The 22,419-nt window shown below is 53.5% G+C and overlaps 1 protein-coding gene across 6 annotated transcripts in view; it reads left to right on the top strand.

The window, feature by feature from the left end:
• The window catches only part of NTRK3 (neurotrophic receptor tyrosine kinase 3), a 372,106-nt gene that overhangs the window by 60,315 nt on the left and 289,372 nt on the right, over positions 1–22,419 (top strand). For all 6 annotated transcript variants that reach the window (XM_047737526.1, XM_047737521.1, XM_047737523.1 and 3 more), the window contains 2 exons: positions 15,639–15,713; positions 16,383–16,454. In XM_047737526.1, coding sequence (XP_047593482.1) covers positions 15,639–15,713; positions 16,383–16,454 — 147 coding nt within the window. The remainder of the gene's footprint in view (positions 1–15,638; positions 15,714–16,382; positions 16,455–22,419) is intronic.

Genomic DNA, 22,419 nt, shown 5'->3' on the forward strand with positions numbered 1-22,419 from the left:
CTGAAAAATCCCCAGTATGTTCTGGCCACAGCTTTCCCCTCTCCAGCTTGTGGGTTTTCCCTTACACTCATTCCTTGGGCACCAACACTACCTTCCCTCCTGTGCTCTTGTGCTGGGGGGTGGGAGCCTGTTCTGCGGCCAGCCCCTAAGGGCCCCCGGGAACCTCGCCCCTACTAGCCTTCAGAGGAGGGATGTCTGCGGGATGCAGGCCAAGTGCTGGCTTCCCCAAGTTCCCCAGGTGTTGGAATTGGAGGCAGAGTACCACCTTGACCTTGGCATGTCCGGTATTCCCAGTGTGGAGAGTCGGCCGCCAGTGGGTGTGTGTCCCCCGGCCCCCTAATTGGGCATCCCTCAGCGTCTTCGCTGCATTCACCTTTCCTGTCCCTCCAGGGGACTCCCCAGATGGTGCCTGGGGCCTCCTTTTGCCGCTTTCAGGATTGTAAAAGCTTTCCCTCCAGGGGCTCGGGAGGGGACAGTTCCTGCTGCATGCATGCCAAGTGTACTGAGGGCTTTTAAGGAACCAGGCGGCCCGTGTGGCCCTGGGGATGCTGAGATAAAAGACAGTCCCTGCCCTCAAGGATCTCAGAGTCTCATGGGGAGACAGGCCTGTCAAAGAGTATAAGACAGGATCACGAGTGTCCTGTGGGAAGCACAGTCTCTGTTCGTTGCTGATACTCGCCAGCGTGCACCCTTTAAGGCCGGGAAGTTAAATTGGAAAATTATCCCACAGCAGTGGGTAAATATCTGCGGTCCTGAGCCCCCTAAGTGAGCACCCCCAGTACCCCAGCCACCTGACTCCTCCTGGAAGCTTCTCCCGCTCCCCCACCCATCCCGGCACCTGGACCCAGGAGCTAAGGACCTGGTTTGGGAGGAGCCCTAGGGGCCCTGAGCGAGCCCTTTGGGCAGACCCATTTGGGCCTGAGTTTGTGCTCTATCAGGTTTTCCTTAGGTCAGCCCTGGTTCTGTGACAGCACAGCCAGGGTGCTCATGACCTAGCAAGGGTGGGGGTAAGTTAGGTGGTGGTCTGAGCAGGACTCTCCGGAGGAGGTCTGAGAAGCATGTGTCCATCTGCCTCCGTCCATGGCTCTGTGGTTTATGCGCCTCTGACACTTGACATTGAATGTTGGCCCTGCCACACCCCCTGGACAACTCTTCCCTCCCACAGGACAGAACGCCCCCTTACCCCCAACCCGGTCTCATTTCAAGGAGGGACTGCTGAGGGGCACCTGGGTGGCTCAGTGGGTTAAACCTCTGCCTTCGGCTCAGGTCATGATTTCAGGGTCCTGGGATCAAGCCCCGCATCGGGCTCTCTGCTTGGCGGGGAGCCTACTTCCCCCCACTCTCTGCCTGCCTCTCTGCCTACTTGTGATCTCTGTCTGTCAAATAAATAAATAAATCTTAAAAAAAAAAAAAAAGAAAAAGCAAAGGAGGGACTGCTGAGAGTCTGAGCTGAGAGCACAGGATGAGCACGGGGAGGAGGAGGGGACCCAAGGCAATAGCATGTGGCCGATTCTGTTGTCAAGGAATTTACGCTCTTCTGAGTGAAGCCAGGCATGGAGTGCCGGGATGCAGAGGTGACAGGGTCGCATTCGTATACCAGCGAGGACACAGGAGTCATGCACCATGACCGGAGGATGAGGCTGGTTGGCTGACGGCCGCAGCTGGGTGAGGGCGGTTTGCTGAAAGCCTGGCGGAGGGAGGAGGAGGACACGGCTGTCGGAACCTCTGGGTGTGCTGCTCTGCAAACCCCTGTGTGCCCTGGGGCTGGCAGGGAAAGGCGGTGGCTCTGAGGAAGCCAGAGGAACCCTCCCTGCAGTGAGGGCTTTGTGTGTCCAACTGGCAAAGAGCAGGCGGTGGGGATGGACGGGAAGAGGGTCTCACACTATAGTCACATCACTGCCTCGTCCTGCTATGTCATTCTGTCTGCTCTGTAGGCCCCGGTTCCCGACCTCAGACCCTGCACAGTCCAGGGACAGCGTGCAAAGAAAAACTCTCTTCTTTTTCTCTACTCCCGACGCCTCTCTTCTGGCCACCAAATGTGTGACCTGCCCCCATACCAACCAATCTCTGGTTCTTTGCCGACACCGAGTGGGTGTCCTGTAATCCAGTTTGGTTCTGTCACTCTGGACTGGGAGTTAGTGTCAGACCCTGCAGCGAGGGCACAGTCTGGCAAGACTGCACCAGCCCCCAGATTGTCACCTGGGCTTCTGACCAACACGCTATAGGTCGAAGGTTCCCCGGACCCCCCCTTTGGGTTCAGTAATTTGCTAGAGCAGCTGACAGAACTCAGGACAATGGTGTACTCGATCGATTACCAGTTTATTATAAAAGAAGACAAGCCAGGAGCAGTGAGGTGGAAAGGATGCACGGGGCAAGGCATGGGGGAAGGGCGCGACGGTCCCAGGCCATTTCAGTCACTGCCCCCGCCCCCCAGTGCCTCCATGTTTTTACAAACCGGAAGTGCTCTGAACCCTGTTGTTTGGGATTTCTATGGAGGCTTCTTTATGGGCATGTAATTGATGAGATCCTGGCCGTTGGTGAGGAAGTTGGCCTCTAGTCGGATGGAGCTGACCGTTTGGACCCTGTGGTTATGGTTGGTTCCCCTGGCTCCCAGCCCCCAGCCTGAGGCTATCCAGGAGCCCCCAAACACTGGTCACCTTATTAGCAGACAGAAAGACACTTACCACCTTGGACATTGCAGGGGTTTTAGGAGCTACGTGCGAGGAAAGGAGAGCAGAGACCAAATGTATTTCTTACTATGTCACACTGCTTTTGTTTTTCGAGGGGAAATCAACATAGGGTTAGCTCTAGGGTATCCCAAACAACGTGCTAGATCTTTTACAAACTCTGTTTCAGTTCATCTTTGTGATGCTTCCATGAAACCGGCATCACTGTCTCGACTTTATAGATGAAGAAACTGAGGCCTGACAGGCGGGCTTCTCTGCCGACGACAGCACACCTCCCTGATGCTGCTCGATGTTTTGTCTTCCATGACAGCGGGATGGGATGGGTGTAGGGAGGAAGGGAGAGAGAGTCATCAAAGCCACTTGGGCAGGTCCTAGCAGCAAGTCCCCTTCCTCTCTGCTTCTGGATTGGAGTCTCAGGGAGGCATTTCAGTGGTGCGACGGGTGGGGCACAGGTAGAGGAAAAGTGACTTCTGTCCTCAAAGTGTCCATGGCTCTTTACATAGACCCTTCCCTTCAGTGATAGGCTTTCCCACAGCATGAAGCCTTCCTTAAGAAAGTTTCGGATTGGAGTGCTAGACATCTATTAGCCACTGGGTGTTGTTAGTCTTGAGCCTATGAAGGACATGTTCAAGGTCATCATTGAGAATATAGAGCCCCAAGCAAGGTAGAGCTCATAGGCTGGAAACTGAAAAGTTTGGTATAAGGGGGGTAATGTCTCTCTGGGCATGAGGCTCTCTCCAATGGGGCAAGTGAGTTACTAGGAATATCTTGGAGGAGGGATTGGCAGCTCTTGAATCTAATAAAGAATGAGAGTCAGAGAGAGATGTCAAACCGCTTCTCGGATAGATGTGCTTAATAGATGGCACTCCCATGGTCTCTTCCTGTCCTGTGCCCATGGCAGACATCACTAATCAATCACAGCTCTGTCTGCTCATCCACTGATTCCTTCTAAACACAGCGAACTGTGTGAGCCATCGCAAGCCCCTGGTGTTGCACATCCTTTGAAATGTGCGCAGCAGCTCTGCCGCGATGTTTCAAATCAGGGAGGACTCAGAAGAGGGAGTTTGGGAGAATCCGGGAGGTGAGAACGAGCTGTCTGTCCATGCTTGCTCTTGGGGAGCCCAGGGGAATGCGTGGGGTGGGAACAGGAACTACAGGAGAAGGGGAGAGGTGGGGCATCCCTGGTAGAGCTGAACTGGAAATAATCTCCAATTAGGCAGTAATTGAAGTCATGTGAATAGAGAGATGCCTTCCAAGAGAGGGAGGATATGGGGAGAAGAACAGACAGCTTACGGCCGGAGGGAAGGAAACTGCTCACCAAGCCAAAGTGAAAAAGAGAAAAATTAACAGGAGAAAAAGCCGAGTTCCTTCACTGAGTGAGGGAGACCATCTCTCCAGCCCCCTACATGGAAACCTCTGGAACCTTAAGGAACTCCGGGGCGGGTCTGCTTCCAGATTACAAGGGCTAATGCTGTTAATGCCTTCCCTGTTGGGCTCCGTTGCAAGCCAGTGTCCCTTCCAGCGCTGACGTTTTGAACGGTGCCTCCTCCCTTCCCGCAGCCTCCCACTCTGCAGGCCTTTCCCAGGCCACCCCTCGGCCCCATCCTGCCCTCCTCTCTTCTGCTCCGTGCCTTGCTCACATTCTGGTGTGCTGTGCCCAGAGCGCGAGGCACCACCAGTGTGATCTCGTCTTTCTGATGGTCACCTTGACGAATTGCTCTGACACCCTCTGGGTCCGGTGATAATCATTCCTGCAAAGTCAAGGACTCCCTCCTGTCCAGGGGACCTGGAATTACCCTCAAAGAATGAAAATGCCCCGGGCCTTGGAGCAACTTTTCCGCATTAACTTGGAGGCAGAGTTGCAGTGAGGAAATCTACCCTTTTAATAGGGGAGAATATTGCCCTCATAAGTCTTTATGCAGTGTACTTGAGCTCAATGCTCACTTGCTGGTTCGCCTTTATAACTTCCATATTGAGTGAATTAAGTCCTCCATGTGGGTAGTTATTAAAGAAGTGATAAGTGCTTTATAATTCAGTAAAGGGTGGCCTGGCCATTTCATATTTTCCTAAGGAAATTGGCCACCCGAAGGGCAGTGTTCTCAGGACCCTTGGGGCCAGCCGATTTTAGGCAAAGTGTTTGCTCTATTGGATTACTTTCAAGCCAGCTGCTCTGGCCTGGACCAGACTCTCCTTCTCGCTCAGACTTTCTCCTCCAAGGCCCGTTGGGGAGAAAGGGTCAAAGTCAATGTGTCTCTCCCTGCCTCGGGCTGTTTCTTCGGTTCATCAAAGACTTCTTCTTTCTTTCCTAGTTCAAAGCTGAGTTGTCTGGTCAGGATTGGAGGTTTTATGATCAATGCAGTTTGACTCTCATCTGCAGACAAGAGGAGAGTGTCTCTTAGGGGCCATGGAGTTCTGACCCATCCCCCACTCCCTATACCCCCAACCCCATGGACATAGCTTACTTATTTATACCTTAGTCTCTTCAAATGGTTGGAGAAAATGCCGGTCCCGTCACGACCTCAGTAATTAGAGGGTTTTTGCAACGTGCTACAAGGTCCTCAGGTCCTGAGGAAGGAAAGTCCTTTATTCATTCGTTCATTCGAATTTTCTGTTCTGTTCAGGGAACTGGGCTGAGTCTTATGGACACTCAGCACGTACATGAGGGAATGACAGATTGAGCCAAGTGGCATAAAGGAACTCTCTAGACCAGCATTTCTCAGCCTTGGCACTGTTGTCATTTTGGGCCAGATCATTCTTTGTTCCGAGGAGGCTGTCGCTGTCCTGTGTTGTAGGATTTTTAGTAACATCCTTGACCTCTACCCACTAGACCTTCCCAGTCGTGACAATCAAAAAAGCCCTCAGTCATGGCCAGATGTCCTCTGGGGGACAGAATCCGCCCTTGGCTTTTGAGAACACTTAATCTGGAGGAAGGTTATAGAGAATGACTGTGGCTAGTTTGGTCAGGAGAGGCCTCTCCGAGGAGATGACATTTAAGGAGAATCCGTGTGCTTTTAAGGGCAAAACCAAGTGCCAGGACCCTGAGAGAAGGGGGAGAGCTTGGTGTTTTGGAGAATGGGAAGGAGGCCATTGAGACGAAAGCCGAGTGAACAGGGTCGGTTCGTTCGAGCTGAGGCAGGAGACGCCAGAGCCAGACATGCGGGACCTCACTCCCGTGGTAGAGGCTGGAGTTCTTCGTAAGGGTGGAAGAGCTCCTGGAAGCTTGATTTTGGAGGGTGGGTGCCGTGGGGAGGAGGGCGTGATTAGATATGTTATAAAAAATTCATTCCGGCTTCTGAGTGAAGGACCGGTTTTCAGTCAGTCCAGAGTGGCAGCAGTGGTCCCATCTTGGAGGCAGTGGCCTTTTGGGAGCGGTCACGATGGCCTGGGCCCAGGTGATGCTGTGGGGAGGGGACAGAGCTGGTGTCTCTGGTCAACGCCTGGGTGACACCGGTGCCGTTTATTGGGACGGAGAGGAAAGCCAAGCGCTGGTGTTGGACCTACGGATCTGTCAGGAGCTCAACGGGCAGGTCTGACCGGAGACACACCTTTGGATGCTCTGGGCATGTAAGGTGTTGTTCAGAGCCAGCATGTGGGCGAGATCACCACGGCGTGGCCGGGAAAAGGTGTCCCAGTGGAAGACCTGGGAGATACCGACATTTAGGGTTCAGACAAAGCATATGGACCCTGCATTGGAGACTGAGAAGTAGTAGCCAGGGGAGTAGAAGGAATCCCAGGAGACGGTAAAGTTCAGGAATCCGTAAAGAGAATGTTTCAAGAAAGAGCGAGTGGTTAACCAGGTAAAATGCCCCCGAGAGACGGAGTAACAGGGTAGCGGAGCAGTCTGGGGAGTTTGCCAGGATGGGCAACACCGGCGACCTTGGCAGGGCAGTTTCCCTAGAGCAGCCAGGACCAAAGACTAATTGGGTTGGAGATTTCAAGGGAGGTGAGGAAGGAAGTCAGGCTTGCAGGGTGAGATGGATCCTCTTGAAAATGTGGGCCACGGAGAGATGTCGCGACATGAGTCAGTCACTGGAGGAGGGTGTGGTGGGAAGGAGATTTTCCTTTTAAAGGGGCTTTTCTAGAACATTTCCATATGCTGAGGGGAAAATCTAGTAGAGAGAAAGTGAGAGTCCAGACAAGAGAGGAAGAAAAAAGATGAATGAGTCCTTGAGAAGGTGAGAGGGGTCGAGGGAGGGGGGAGGTCCCTGCGGGAGGCTGATGGGGTGCTGGGTGGGTAAGTTCTGCTGTCCATCACCTTGAGCATGCCGCAATGTGTGCGTTCATCCATTCATTCCCTCTGATGTCACTGAGCATTTGCATGGCACTGGGCACGCATGCTTCTGGTCCGGGTCCTCTGAGACCTCCTGATCTGCTGAAAGCCATCATCACGTGGGCAAGGGAAGGATGGAAATGGTGTGCCCAGGGGCCAGTGGCATGCCCGTCTCGTCTCCTTCTCTGTTTGGCAAGAGGAGGCCCCGCCCACTTCCCCACTCCTGACACTGAGCATCAGCAGCAGACCTGAGATCTGGTCCATGGGCCTCCCCAGACCTCTGGGATCACTATTTGTGGGCCCCATAGTGAGTCCCCAGGATACCCATCCCTGATTGGGATGTTGAATGGGGTGCCCTGGGCCACATCCCTCTTCGGGGAACAAGTTCAAGGTGCTCGTGGGGTCCGACCAGGCCTCTGGGCTGCCCCAAGGGCCCAGAGTGAGGACCGTGCCGGCACCAAGCATAGAAAGCCTTGGGTGTGAGGGGGGACTTGGAGGTGGCCGCTTAGCCCCAACCTGGGTGGGATCCCAAGTACACACTTATCCTGGGGTACCTGCCCTTCTTTGTGATTCTGGAGGTGAGCGAGTGGTGAGTAAGACAGATATGATCTCTGTTCTCATGCGTCATAGTTCTTGCCTATAGACACTGACGACAGACACATAATCAAATAATCAAATAAGACAATTACAGATGGTTATTAAGGGCTGTGAAGGACATGAACGGGGCTTGTCCCAGAGAGCAGCTGGAGGGAAAGGGGGGGGTTGTGTGCTCACATAGGGGTCAGAGCAGGCGTCTCTGAGAAGGTGACCTTTGCAGGGAGCCCTGAGGGCTTAAAAGGAGCCAGTCCAAGTGTTTGATGAAGTTCTGGTTGGAAATGAGTCTGGCGTGTTTAAAGACAGGCAGGAGAGCGTGTGGGGGTTGCAGAGAACAAGCAGGTGTTAAGAGAAGGGACCATAGGACCAGCCAGAGGCCAGTGTGTGCAGGACCTCTCGGGCCCTGGCACGGTGTCCCGATTTTATTGTAAGGACCGTGGGAAGCGGGTGGAGGGTTTTCAGCAACGGAGAGTTGAGCAGGCAGGTGTAGAGACTCTTGATGGGGGGAAGAGTGCCAGCAGGGGGCCCAGTGAGGAGGCAGGGGTGGTTTGCCGGTTAGAGGTGGCCACGGCTCTGGTGCTGATGCCTGGGCGTGCTGGGGTCACCAGCCCACGCCCACCTGCCTGCCTAGCCTGTGGTGCAAATGAACGGCAGCTGTTAGACCGGCGAGGGGCTGGCCGGTCTGGTCCCAGGTAGGGGGGCCAAGCAGCACTGCCCAGGGTCCCTGTGAACTGACCAAGTCCCCGAGGAAATCTCACTCCTGGGAGTCAGGCCTTTTCTTATCAGAGTAGAGAGGGGGTGTGCCCTTGATCTTTTGTCTGTTAGCAGACGGAGCATCTCAGCACCTGAGGAGCACAGGTGTGTGCACAAATGCTCCCCGTTCCTGGCACGAGCTTTGGAATTGATCAGGAAGCCGACACAGATGCTGTCGTTTCCCATCTGTTCACTGCACGATGCGAATGTTCCTTTCTGCCGTCCCGGGGGTCCCAGATGCGGGGCTGGTTCGACGTGGTCCTTGGCGTGCAGCTGCTTGGAGAGCTGGTGTGCTAATGTGCTGGCATGCGGGGCTGTCAGCAGAGGAAGGCTCCCCAGGCTCGCAGGTCCAGCTCCCCAGGCATCTTGGATCCCCCCTGACAGCTGTCAAGGGAGAGAGAGCCGGGTGACTTGGCTGGTGTGACCCAGTGCGGCTTTTCCCCAGCCCCCCCGCCCCGGTGCCTCAGTTCCGTGGAGCTGTTGCCCCAGACGGTTTGTATGTAATGCTAAACATATCAGATAATTGAAAGCTAATGCTTCTGTCTGGATCACTAGACATAATATGCCTGGATAACAAATCAATTTCCTTATGGCCCTACAAGGCTTCGAAGTCAAGTGCACGCCACATTCGTCGTATACGTGTGTGCGCGTGCACGCAGACGGGCGCTCCGGCGTGTGCGTGCTCTGATGCTGATTTGTTAAGAAACGGAATCCCAGGCTAGTCTCCGCAGGTACTCAGCTCCGTGCTTCAGGTCAGGCCTCCGTCCTAGAATCGGGGTTCAGGTGAGAAGGGGATAGGAGCCTCAGGTCTGATGGGGAGGTGTCTGGAGAGAGGGAGCATCTGTGCACAGCCGTGCTAGCTGAAGCTCTTGTGTTGTGTGTTGGAGTGGAACATCCGAGAAATGCCCGTTTCTGCTGCCTCCCGCCAGGATGAGCCTCTAAGAATAGATGTATGGATCGTAATATTAGTGGTGTATGCTGAGGCCAGGAAAATGTGAATTATAACTACACCTCTAAGAATCTAAGAATACTTCGCTTATCCCTCCACCTTAATTACCCAGAAAGGGGATTAGAAACAAAGAAGACAAGGGCGGATATCTACCTGTTTGTGTGCGTGTTTACGTTCTCTTAGATCTTTCATCAGATTCTATTTACTTTTACTTCCATGATTCCAGCAGAATGGTGGAATTTGCTATTTCTCACTCTGGTGTGATGTGTCAGCACTGTCTCGAGGTCTAAGACATTGCCTCCTCTAATCCTCATACCGTCGGGATTTCCTGGAAGGACGCTGAGGACCAGAGAGCTTCGAGGGCAGCTGACCCAGGGGCATCCAGCTTTCAGGGGCCAGAGCTTGGTGTCTGCTCCTGGCAGGCCTGCCTCCAGGGCACCCATGCTTTTAGCCTCTGTGCTCGCAGGGGCTACCGAGCACCCTGGTCGCAGCACACTGCAAGGGAGGAAGGGCCGTGGGGACTGATGGCCCCCAACCCAATAGCACAGGAAGAGCCATGAAGCTGCTGAAAATGGGCACGATAACCATTAGAATTTAGGAGTCACATCAGAGGAGGGCCATTTGGGTCGGGATGCACATTCTGCCTGCTTCAGGAGCCTGGGAGGGCGTCCCTGGGTGATGCAGCTCGGCGGGCTAGTTCGCTTGGTCATGATGATCCAAGATTATCAAGGCATGTAAGTCACGTTCTGTCTACTCTGCTTAAAAAGGCAAGGAGGTGTGTAATGCATTTTAGGAGGAAAAAGAAACAGCTAGCAAGGAAGTTGAACATGCAAAGGTTTTGCATTTAAATTTAGTTGTCTGGAAAATTCGGTTATGAAGAACAGCTCGTTAAGAGCAGTGAGAAGTCAGAGTGAAAATGATGGTGATCTTACAGCAAGGGAGGAGGGAGGAAAGGTTGCAGACCTGGCCAGCCATGGGTAAGGGAAGGAAGGATGCTCGCTGGTCCCACCAACCAATGTTCTGTCTTGCCGAATGTCCCTTTGATGAGGAACGTTCTGTTGGGTGAGGGGAGACACCTGTCTTGCCCTTCTCGTGGGCCTTCCCGTCAACTTCAGTCCCCTGGTGATGGAAGGGGGTGGATGTCTCAGTGTTCTAGAGTTTTCTGTGTATAGGACTTAAATATTGGAGTTATAAACAACTCTTAAACATATCCACATGACATGTTTTTAATTAAAATATGGACCACACAGTCTGTACCATCTCATTTTTATAGGCTTGGAGATTGCCAATTCATTTCCATATTGGCTCCAGCCAAACAGAAGGAGGAAGAAAGCGATGGTACAAAAGCACAGTCGAATTTATTCTAGTACAAAGGATTTTTATCTCTTCCCTGGATGTTTTAATTAATATTTCACTTGTGCTCTAGCTCATCCCCGGAATGGGTGGGGAAGCAGCGATCTGTGATTTCAGGACCGGGTCCTGTCGTTGGGAGTCACTGCAAGTGGCTTCATTTCTGGTGGTTTTCCTCCTGCTCCCGAAGATGCTGGGCACAGGCAGGGTCCCTCGGCTCCCACACACCTCGGCCCACCTGACAGCGGCGTGTTCTTTGACCACAGAGGCTCACCTAGACCCCGCTGAGATTTTCGGAGATGCAGCCCGAAGCCAGGCTCTGGCTTGGTTGCTCAGCGTTGCCGTGAATTAAGCCTCCCTTCCTCCCGTCTCTCTGGAAAAGTGCGGCACATTCGCTCTTGGTGAAGAGTTGTGATTCCGGGAAGGGCAGTGGCCAGAGGGGAGGGACAGGGCACTGAGTTAACTCCTTGGATGGGGCAGTTCCCATTGCAAAGAGGAGTAAGCCATGTGGAAGAGGAACTCTCAGTGGGGGTGGGGGTGGGGGTGGGGTGGCGGTGGGGACTCTTGACAGTGGGTTCCAGCCAGAGCTGGGCGGGAGGAGAACATTATTGCTTCTGGGATGTGTAACCCGGCTTGGCCCATGGTCCAGTGCACCAAAGAGCCCCTCGTTTCCTCTCAAGGAATGCCCTTGACTTGTTGGGGGTTCTGGGATAGCTTTTGATGTTCTCCTCTCACCTGGCCCCAGGGACCTATAGAGGCAGGTTTTTTGGTTTTGGGCTGGTGCCTCTTAGGGTTTGCTGCAAAGCAGTCATTTTTTAAAAAAAAAGATTAAAAAAAATTTGAGGAGAGAGAGAATGTGCATGAGTGGGGGGAGGGGCAGAGAGAGGGGGGAAGCGGACTTGACCCCAGCACCTGGAGCTTATGACCTGAGCCGAAGGCAGATGCTTTGCCAACTGAGTCCCCCCGCCCCAGGTGCTCCCAAAGCAGTCATTTTCAGAACTGTTGCTGTTTCAAGCCATGGAACGCAGTCTTCACTAGTCATCTTCAGGCATAATAAGCCTTACATGAGGCAGGGCTTCCCTACTGTGGACATTCTGGGCCAGTTATTGTCTGTTGTGGGGTCTGTCCTGGGCACCTGTGGATTTTTTTAGGAGCATCCCTGGCCTCTGCCCATGAGATGCCAGCATCCTTCCCTTCCTCCCAGCTGTGAGCACCAAAAACATCTGCAGACATTTCCCACTGTCCCTTGGGGGGTAGGATGACCCCCTGCTGAGCGCTGCTGTCTGAGAGGTGACTCAGGTGGGGTGCTTCAGTCAGGATGGGAGCCTCCTCTCTGCCCCCGCCCCTCCCTGTTCCCGAGGAAAGCACGCAGATCCCCGCGGGGCCGCGCTCTGTGCCCGAGCGGACGAACGCAGAATCTGGCAGCCCCACACGGACCTGATTTCCCCGCATGGCTCTGAGCTCCTCTCCCATGGCGAGATGGGTTCCTCCCGGCACAGCCTGTGGTCCTGGAACGGGGGTGACCAGCAACAGCCCCCCACAGGGTTCAAGTGCCGAACCTTCCTCTAAACAATGATCATCATCGATTGCTTTTGAAGTGACAACATTAAGTGCTCAGGGAAGACAGCCCCGACATCCAGAAAAGCACAATAGAGGGAGAAACCACATGCTAGAGGTCAAGGTAACTACTGTTCACCACGAACAAAGGCAAACCAAACCTACGGTCATATTTATCCCATTTGTTATGTTTGTAGAGCCTGCCTTCCCCACTTAAACCTGTAGCACACAGCAGCCCACCGAGCTCCCACAGCTGACCCCCAGGGCTGGTACCGAGCCACTGCTCGGTGAGTCACCGGCGGACTTGGCAGGTGCCCCGCCGATGTCATCAGCAAATGGCAGGCTGCACCTTCGCCTCAGAAGCCGTCCTGGGCTGCCGGCTGTGCGTTCCCTGAACCTGTTCCTCATTTCTGCTCGAGCAGTTTTCCTGGAGGTCATGAATGACAGATTTACTGCCCCTCCACGCGCCTGCCACATGGAGTTTTTATCAATGATTGCTGAGAAATGACAACTTCCAGCAGAACCGCGATGCCATTTTTAGCTCGAAAACTGAGAAAAGACTGCTCAGTTTCTGCAAAGCACAGGGTTAAAAATAACCGTCCCGGCTCGCGCTCCCTGAGGACTTACTATGTGTCCCGAGCTGCCGTTCTGTCTGGGCTTTTTAACGGGGCCTTTCAAGTTTCGAGTCACTCTTACCCTGTGGGGGGGGGGTATTTTATTAGCCCATCTGTTGGTTGAGGAAGCTGAGGCATAGACAGGTGATGTCCCCTGGACAGGGTCACACGTGGACAAAGGTAGCGACGGGGCCAGGATGTGCGTCCTGGCAGTCTGGCTGGAGGCGGTGGGGAGGGGGCCCGGCTGGCAAGTTTCTTCTATAAAAGGCAGGTCTCTGCCGCGCTGCCTCAGCTCAGCTCCGTCCTTGTACAACAAGAGCAGCTACAGACCAGTCACTGAATGGATATGAACACTGAAATTTGAATTTCATATGATTTTCGCATGTCACAAATTAGGATTCTGCTTTTGATTTTTTTTTAAATGTACAAACTATTCTTAGCCCTCAGGCTGTACAAAGACAGGTGGTGGACTGGATTTGGCCCGCAGAATGTAGCTTGTCGACCGGGCTCGGGAGAGCCCAGGCTCTTCACCGCACCATGGCACAGCGGCTGTGCAAAGGCTCTTCCCCCATGCGGGGAGCCTCAGACCCGACAGCGGAGGCAGGGGCCCGGGTCTCTTGACCAGTGAGCCTTTTGCACCAAAGAGTTCATTCATTGTCCCGCTGCATCTCCGAGCGAGCCTACGTCGGACGGGCCGGCGTGGGGCCCTCAGGACACGAGGGCTAAGAACGGTAAACCGATACAATACACCAATGATTGACAACTCGGCCATAAATATAAACACGTTTACGGGCTTCTGATGGGGGCGAAGGAAAACAATTTCATTTACTTAAACAACTGATCGACAGCTGCTTGTTGGAAGCAGATTCTAGTCTGGGGCCGGGCTCCTGGGAATGAACGGTCGTCTGTAGGAATAGCGTCATTCACTTGGTGGTTTGCCTGGACCGCTGGCCCAGTGAACACACGTGGGGGACACTGGCGCAGGTTATTTTACTCCTCCTGGTATTCCTTGTCCCCTGACATGGTGCCAGGGGCCCTGCCCTGGCAGGACCAGACCGAGTAAACCGCCCTGGGACTGAGAGGCTTCCAGGGAGAAGACTTTGGTTTTGGAATCCAGTCCCGACCTGGCCACCTGGTCCCTGTCCCCAGCAGATGCCAGTGTGTCTGGCTGCTCAGCGGGGGCCCCGAGAGAATGTGGAACAAAACGGGTTCTCTGTGTACCTTGTCACTGTGTTGCTTTGAAATGCTTCCAGGGGCCCTGGCCACCGCCACCCTGCGGCCTTCCTGGCTCTGGCTTCCCTCGGTGGCAGATGGAAGAGCCACGGGTGTGGTGGGGCCAAGGAGGGGGTGTCTGGGGAAGGCGGCTGCCGCTTTTCTGGCCTCAGTGTGCCTCGGATGGCTGCATGGCAGGATGACTGAAGAGGGTACTTTGACATCTGTGGAGAGCGACCACCGATGATGGGAGCGTCGGGTCCCGGGAGGGCATGGTGGGCAGCAGAGGGCCTTCTCCTGAGGCCCCTGGGAGCTACGTGGGATAGAGATGGGGCCGATGATGGGAGCGTCGGGTCCCGGGAGGGCATGGTGGGCAGCAGAGGGCCTTCTCCTGAGGCCCCTGGGAGCTACGTGGGATAGAGATGGGGAGGAGTGGTAACGTCTCACACAGCTCTGGAGTTGGGAAGGGCCTTAACAGATCAGTGGCCGGATAGTTCTCAACCTGGGGACCCTAAGAGCTATAATGGAGGTTGTTTGTTTCTGGCATTTTGTCAATATCCAAAAAAAAAAAAAAAAAGCAGTAATCAAACCTAGGACAAGCCAGCTCCTCTGCTTATAGAACTTTTGAGTTCCTTTGCTCAGGGCCAGACCTGATTATCCGCTGGGAGAGTTAGTGCTGGTTTATATCTGTTGATAAAAAGCTCTGGTGAATGGTGATTTATATTTTCGATCAATAAATCCTAGAAGAGAAGTTAATTATTACTTAATAAATGTATAGTGTGCCTGCTCGACACCAGCCTCCTTAAACAGGAGGTGTCTTGGGAGAAAGCTCTAAACGGAGACCTTGTGATGGGAAGGAGAGAAGCTGCTGATCTAGTGAAACCCTTTCCCTTTGCAAACGACGACACAAGGGGCCCAGAGAGGTCAGAGCTCTCGCTCAAAGCCTCTGGTTTTGGGGTCCCAGAGTTGAAGCCGGAGCTGGGCTCCTAGGTCTCACCTTGCTTCTGTGACACCGTGGTGCCTCTCTGGTCCCCAGCCAGTCCCCTCCTTTCTGGACTTGGATCTGCCCAATCAAGCTATCCGTGTTCTTGAACTCCAGGCGGGTTGGGCTGTCGCCACCCGAACCAGGCAGTTAGTGTCTGGACTCCGGGGGCCCCTGAAGTGGGTGTGTGCTCCTTCTGAGCTTTTTCACTCAAAAACCATGCCCACCGGCAAGCTATCCTCCCGCTCTCCCTTTTCAAACCCACATCATTTTTGTTGCTTTCCTGGACTGCTGAGAAAATGAGCTGTCCTTAGGAAGTCCCCAAAAGGAAAACAAGAGCGAGGGGAAGGAAGCTGAGTTGTGAAGACCAAAGGGGAAGCTGGGTTTCGAGTCTTTAAAAAGGAGAGCTTTCTGGAGCAGAGAGGGGACCTCAAATGTGGTCCCCGGGCCAGGTGCTCTGGGTCTCATGCCGATTGCCCCAGGTGGGTGGTACATGAGGCCCTTTGCGGAGGGAGAAACAGAGGCTTGGGGACACTTGGCCATGTGGCAGAAGGCCTGGCTTGCACGTGGGTGATCCAGGATTCGAGCCCAGGTCTCTCTGGCTCTAGAGACAGTACCTTTCCTGTGGACCCTGGCCGACCTGAACCCTGTCTTTCCTCCTCCCCTGCAGACACATAGAGAACTGGCGAGGTTTGCACACGCTGAATGCCGTGGACATGGAGCTCTACACCGGCCTCCAAAAGCTGTGAGTGCACCCGGCCACAGGAGGGGCCACGGGTGGTGGGTGTGGGGTGCCCGCTGCCCCTGGGCTGCCCTGGGCACTTCCCTCCTCCATTCCTTTTTTAGTAGAGCCGGTACCACCCACTTAGGGACTGCCCGGGGCTTCAAAGGCCACCCCCTCACTCTCTCACATTTCCCCTCAGCCCAGAAGACCGGAGGGCTGTGTGGTCCCACCTGTAGTTAGGGATTCGGGGCAGGACCCGAACCCAGGCCTCTTGGCTAGTGACCTCACCTCAGACCCCTGGTTGACGAATGGTCCCCGGAGCCTGCAAAATCCCCCAGCCCACTCCTTCTCCTTTGGGACTTCAGCGCTAGTGGTCGTGGGGGGCTTGGGGTGGGGGAGGGAGTGGAGGCTGCAGCCCTGTAGCCGCTGGGCCCCATTCTTGAGCAGGAGCCCTGTTGCCAGGATGGGGAGAGGACAGCTGCCAGCTCATCCCAAACCCTCACCCAGGTCCCCGTGGGAGGTGAGCCCAGATGCCGTCCGGGGGACACCCTGCGATGCTGATGATGGGGAATTGCGTTCAGTTCACCGGCCCGGATGGCGGCCCATGACCTCCTGTGAGCCTCAACCCAGAGCAGATGTCCCTCAGCTCCGGAAGCCCTGCTGACCCTGTTTCTCTCTCTCTCTCTCCAGAACCATCAAGAACTCAGGACTTCGGAGCATCCAGCCCAGAGCCTTTGCCAAGAACCCCCACTTGCGCTACATGTGAGTAGACCTGGGTCCTGGGCTTCAGGGAGAGGGTGGGTGGGGGCACACAGCAGGGAGGGCGCTGGGCAGTGGAGCCAGCTGGCCACCTGGGGTCTAGGCCTGGCTTCGTCACTATGTGCCGGGGCCTCAGAATTTGCCTCTTAAAAATGAGTGTTTGGGATTTGAGCATCTCTAAGGTTCCTGTCAGAAGGACGAGCCTAAACCAGGGCTTAGAGCCTCCTGACTCCCAGGGTTGTTCGCTTTTCATTCGCGATTTTATGGGAATGTTAGTGGTGAGAAATCCCTCTCGTCTGGAATGTGAATGCTACACCTCTGAGACCATTTTTGGGTCCCAAATTGTGTGTCTGTGTGCCGCTCTTTGTTGGGTACAGTTGGCAGAAGAGGGAAGGCCGGGCCAGACCAAGCACCATGTCTGAGTAGGTTCTGGGTTCACTGGAGAGCGGGTCTGAGAATGGAGGCCCCTGTACCTGAGGTCACACAGATTTGTTTGGGACAGGTTCCAGGCCACGTGGCTCCGGGTAGGATTCTTGTCTGCACGTCTCTCCCCTACCCCCTTCCCCTCCCTTCCATGTCTGATGGCGGAGGGGCCTCCTCAGGGTAGCACCTGTGGGGCAGACTCACATTAGCTCGCTGCTTTCTCTCCAGGCCTTGTTCTCCGTGAGGACCGTGAGGTTCAGTGGGAGGACGGCCATGTCCTGGGGAGAAGGTGGCTTGAGAGGAAGCCGGGGGAGCTGGTCAGGGAAACGTCAACCCGCCGTGCTTGCTTTCTGGTCACCCCTTCTTCCAGGATGGTGGCCATCTTGGACATCCACTGGGCACCTTCCCTGAGAGAGGAGAGATTCTGCAGGGACCAGGTGGGGAAGGAGAGGAGGTCTGTTGTATTTGGGGTGAAAAAATGGAGCAATGATGTGCCGGTGAGTCTTTCCTCTGTCCATGTGACCGTTTTACTGGCTGAGGCACTCGGCCTTTGCCGTTGGAAGGACAGCCCGCTGGATGGGCCTCTCCTGTGAAGATGCGGAGACCCCTGGGAAAGCTCTCAGAAAGTAGCGGCAGGGGAGGGCGAGAGAGAAGGGCCTTCTGGAGGACTGTGGTGGGAGGAGTGGTTCTTTTTACGGGTCCTGGCCTCACCCGCTGTTCTCTGTGTGCTTTCTCAGGCTCAGTGCTTGGTGTGTGTGTGGGTTTGTGTGTGTGTGTGTGTGTGTGTGCATTTATCAGTATGGCCACCCTTTTTTGTGCTACACCTCCTTTCCTCCGTCTGGAAATGGCACACGCCGTAAGGCCCTCGCCCAGGGCCCGAAGTCTCCGCTTCAGTCCTCCCTCCCAACTGTGTCATGCAGCGGTCGCCTCCATCTCCGGGAGGCGAGCGTCGTGGTGAGTGTGTCCCGGTGTGTGTTCTCTGCAGCGGGAGGCGTGGCTGGGACCAGAGGAGGGCCTTGGACCAGATGTTCCAGGTGTTTATTTTACGGGGGATTTGAATTTCAATGTAAAATACCCCGGGGGAAGACTCTTCTGACCTCTGAGGTGTCTTTCTTTTCACGCTGACTCATACGGAGTTCACAGAGCTAAGCGCCCTTGGCCCATCAGGTGGGGACAGTGGAGTCTGGGGACCACATGTCCCCTGCGGAAGGGGCAGCCAGCTGACCGCTGCTAGGTGGACGTGGGGCCTCGTGCTGCCAGACTTACTGTTCTTTCAAGAAGAGCTAAAGGTCTGGGGAAACCTCTCAAGTTTTAAATGCTTGGCAATGTAAAACAAAACCCTTCAACCCCATGGGCCAAATGAAACGGCTGCGTGGGCAGAATAGGACACACGGAAGGCCAGTTTGTGGGCTAGGTTCATGGGGGAGAGAAGCTGTCAGATGGGAGAAGCTCTGTCCCCTTTGCTCAAGGACAGTGGCTGGGTGCTTGTGACCTAGAGGCTTACAAGGCACTGTGTCACCCGCAGCTCTTGGGGAAGTCGAGGGGACTTTGAGATCCGTCATGTTTCTTTGGGTCGCAGAAGTGGGAGCAGGGATACATCTTGGGTTTCAGGTGTTTCTGAAATGGAATGTCCTGGAACATTCCCTTGACTTACCCTTGAAGTCCTAGAAGAAGGCTGTGACCCACGTCTCCTTGGGGATGATCCGGGGTCTGGGGGGTGATGGCAGTGACAGGCTAGTGGGGCTTTGCGAGATTCTCAAGGTTTAGGGGGCCGAGGGGGGTCTGGTTGGAGTAGTTCTGTTGATGGCTGTGAACTTGCCCGTGACCTCGGGCCCTGTCTTCTCCCGGAAGCATGAGCCAGCTTTTGCCAAAGTAGCTGCTGTTGGCAAGAAGGACGGTTTACTATCCATCTACCCCCAGTTTGGGCCTGGTTGTACATCAGGGGCCATTAGGATGCTCAGCTTGGAAGGAGAAATTCAGCACCTGTCCAGGGGCTCCCCTAGGCTCCGTGAGGTTTCCAGGGGAGCCTGAGGGTCACAGAGGAGCGAAGGGGTCAAGGGGTAAGCACTGGCTTCATCGATGGGTTTATTTATGAACTTCTCCCGCTTAACGAAGACACGCCCCCAATCCCAACCGAGTGAATTTCCCGGCAGCGTCAGGACATCTTTCTCCTGGCAAATGGGCCAGGTTTCTCTGCTCTCTCTCAGCCTCTTCTATTTCTGTCCTCTAAATGCGGTTACGAGTCTTCAGGCCCCAGCTGAGCAATCACACGATGATCACTTACTCCAACACTAATTGCCAAGCCCTGGCTTGGTGGCTTTTTTGTTTGTTTTTTGTTTTTTTTTTTAGGGTGATGGCTGAGAAGGCTTTTCTTGTCCCCTCTGTACAGAATAAGAAGCAGGAAGTGAAATCATCACCCCCTGTGCTGGTGTCAGGTTGCCCGGATTGTTCTGATTGGCTCGGCTGTCCCCCACTTCTAAGCTGCTCTCGCATTACTCATGCCAGCTTCCTCCTCGGGCCAGAAAAGGAACCAGTGATGTTAAGGCCAAGTTGTCCGTCACGAAGGTGGCTGGGGACGAGGGCTCTTGTGTCCATCTTCAAGGTTTATGAGCGACGGACCCATCTTCTCTTGGCTGCTTTGGTGTTCTCTGTGCTTTATTGAGCGTGAGAAAGAGAAGTTTTGATTCATACACAGCAAGGGAGAGCCTGTCTGAGAGACTGGAATCTCCTTGACTTTCAGATCCTTTCTTTGATCTTCAAGATTTTTGGATTAAGGATTCTTAAGGAGAAGGATTTTCCAAGTGGATAATTGGAATCTCTATTTGCCAATCTGCAAAATGGGTGCCATAACGGGGCCCCCTTTGCAGAGGGGACGTGGGGAGGATGAAGTGACCAGAGGCAGATACAGCTCTTAGCCCAGTGCCCAGTAAATGGTCAATGTTTAGAAATGGCAGTCGCTAATAATGACGGCAACTATCGTTGCGATTTGTGTGGATGATAATAGAACCAAAGAGGGGGGGACCAGTTGGCCTGGATGATGATTCTGATCGTGACTTTATTCTGAAAGAATCATGGACTTGTTCTGCTGTGCTGTCCACCTCTCCGGCCTCTGGAATACTTCTCCCTGCAGTCTCTCATGTCTTCCTTCCTTGACTACCAAGAAGTGAACCCCGATGGATTCCCTGTTCTCTCCACTTAGTCCCCTTGCTCTAGAACCCTTCACAACAACGTAAGTTTCAGAAAGGACCCAAACAGTTCAGCCGACGAGTTTACCCTTTGTTTCCATCTGATTGGAGAGCTGAAGTTGGATTGTTTGCCGAATTTCCCAGTCCCACCTCTGCAACTGGCTCATCTCTTTCCTTCCAGGGTTGGTTTTCTGTGGTGTTGGCACACCGGATCTCCACAGTCTGGAGTCCCCATAGGCAGAATGACACAGACAACTCTCTGTGAACTGTGCTAACATGGCGCATGGTCTTTCCTCTGTAGAGCACGTCAGGGTTTTCCGAGTGCTTTCGCATACATTGTCTCCTTCCGTTCTCGTTACTGTCCTGGCGGGGGAGTGTAGGAGGCAGCCCAGGAGGCAGGCCCAGAGATGCTCTGACTTGTAAGTAGCAGAAGTAGAACTTCCAGGAATCTTCCCACCATACCTCATGGACCAGAAGACACAGTATTTTCCACTGAAGCAATTAAAACATTTTTTTTATTATGGTTAGAAAATTGCATGAAAAATGCTGGTATCAGGGCCCAGCTGGCTCAGTCAGTGAAGAGTCTGATTCTTGATTTCAGGCTCAGGTCATGATCTCAGGGTCATGAGATCGAGCCCTGAATCAGGCTCTGTGCTCAGCATGGAGTCTGCTTCAGATTCTCTCCCCCCTTCCATTCTTCTGCCCCTCCTATCTCTAAGTAAATAAAGAAATAAAATCTAAAAAATGCTGGTATCAGGAGAGAAGAAGGAAAGGCTAGTGTTGATTGAGAACTTACTATGTGCCAAGGCCTGTGGCTGGTGTTTTTGTAAACATCTCTCCTCTCGGTAATTCTAGGTTAGGGTTCCTCCATCCCCATTCCATAGATGGGAACATTAAGGCTCAGAAATCATAACTGGCTTCCCCCAAGTTCACACAGCAGTTAGTGGAACAGCCAGGACCTGTGCTCTCATCCCTTGGCCTCTGAAGCCAGTGCACTGTTACAGTCCACGCGTGTTTGTCCCTGTCTCTCTAGTTCTCCAACAAGAACTCCTTACGGGAGGGTTGGGAGTCTTTAAAGTTTCATTAGAGCCACTGTTTCTCCTGGGAATTTAGTGCCATCCATCCTCAAAGACCGCTCTTGAGAAAGGTCTGTTTAGTTTCTTCTCCCATTCAGGTCAAATCCTATAACAACAGTTACAGTTACAATCCGAGTATCTTTATCATAAAAGATTCTTCGCATTTGCCTATGGCGTGCTCATTTCCAAGAATATGCAGTGTGAGATTCCAGAAAGCCATAAGAATTTTTATTTAATCCCTTGGAGTTGTTGTGGTCAGATTTCTCTCGCATTCTATTTCTTGCTTTTTCTCCCAGAGCTCTGGACGCCACACCGTTACTCTTCTCTGTCACGAGCAGAGGTACGCTCATCTCCGGCTTGTGAGAGCCAGCCCGAGCTGACCTGTGTGGGAGTGTGATGGGGGCAGCAGGGGGAGAGTATCCTGATTTGAGCATGATTGTGTCCACTGTGTTATGCTCACAAGGAGAGAAAGTCAGTAGTCCTGCGCGGGTGGAGAAGAGGAAGTGGCTGAGCCTTTACCATTGCAGGACTCGGCTGAGAAGGCAATACTTTCCTCTTGAGGTTATGGGGTTGGAAGCATGACGACACTGCTTTATTATGTCTTGTAAATCACTGAGTGCTTTTTCTCCTTGAGATCACCCCCCATTCTGGGAGGTAAGACAATGGGTAGATATGAGGAGATATTTTATCTACTAAAGGTAGACCTTTGCCTCTCCGCCTGCCCCTTCCCTCGGCATTGAGACTTTCTGCCAAGTCCCAAAGGGACTGGTGAGTGGCACACTTGTCCCCTCACTGCTTCTCCACATGGGCCCTTCCTCCTTTGTTCCACATGGAGGACTTAGCCACTGAGCACCGTGTAGTTAATAGTCAACGTGGGCTTTGGTGATAGAAAGGCCAGGCTTCGAATCTCGGATCCTCTACATCTTAGTGTGATAAGTTTCCCATCTTACTTGGGCAAAATACCGAATGTCCATGAGTTTTGAAGGGATCGTAAGAGCTCCTACTTCAGAGGATTGTTCTGAGCCTCCACAAAGACGATGCTTAGAAAGTGCTGAGGACAGTGCTTTATGGAAAACTCCGTATATTTTTTCTCCTATTAATGACTTCTTCCCTGCTTTTTGGTTTCTGAGTCCCCAGAATTGTAGGGAATTAAAGCCGGAAGGGGCTCTAGAGCTACCCCCCTCCAAATTTATATTCCTGTCCCTGCCCCCATCCCTGCCTTTTAGATTCATATGCTAAAACACCTCCTTTTTTTTTTAAGTTTATTTTATGTATTTATTTGAC

This window comes from Lutra lutra, chromosome 7, assembly GCF_902655055.1.
Source record: "Lutra lutra chromosome 7, mLutLut1.2, whole genome shotgun sequence".
In the NCBI taxonomy this organism is placed as follows: Eukaryota; Metazoa; Chordata; class Mammalia; order Carnivora; family Mustelidae; genus Lutra; species Lutra lutra.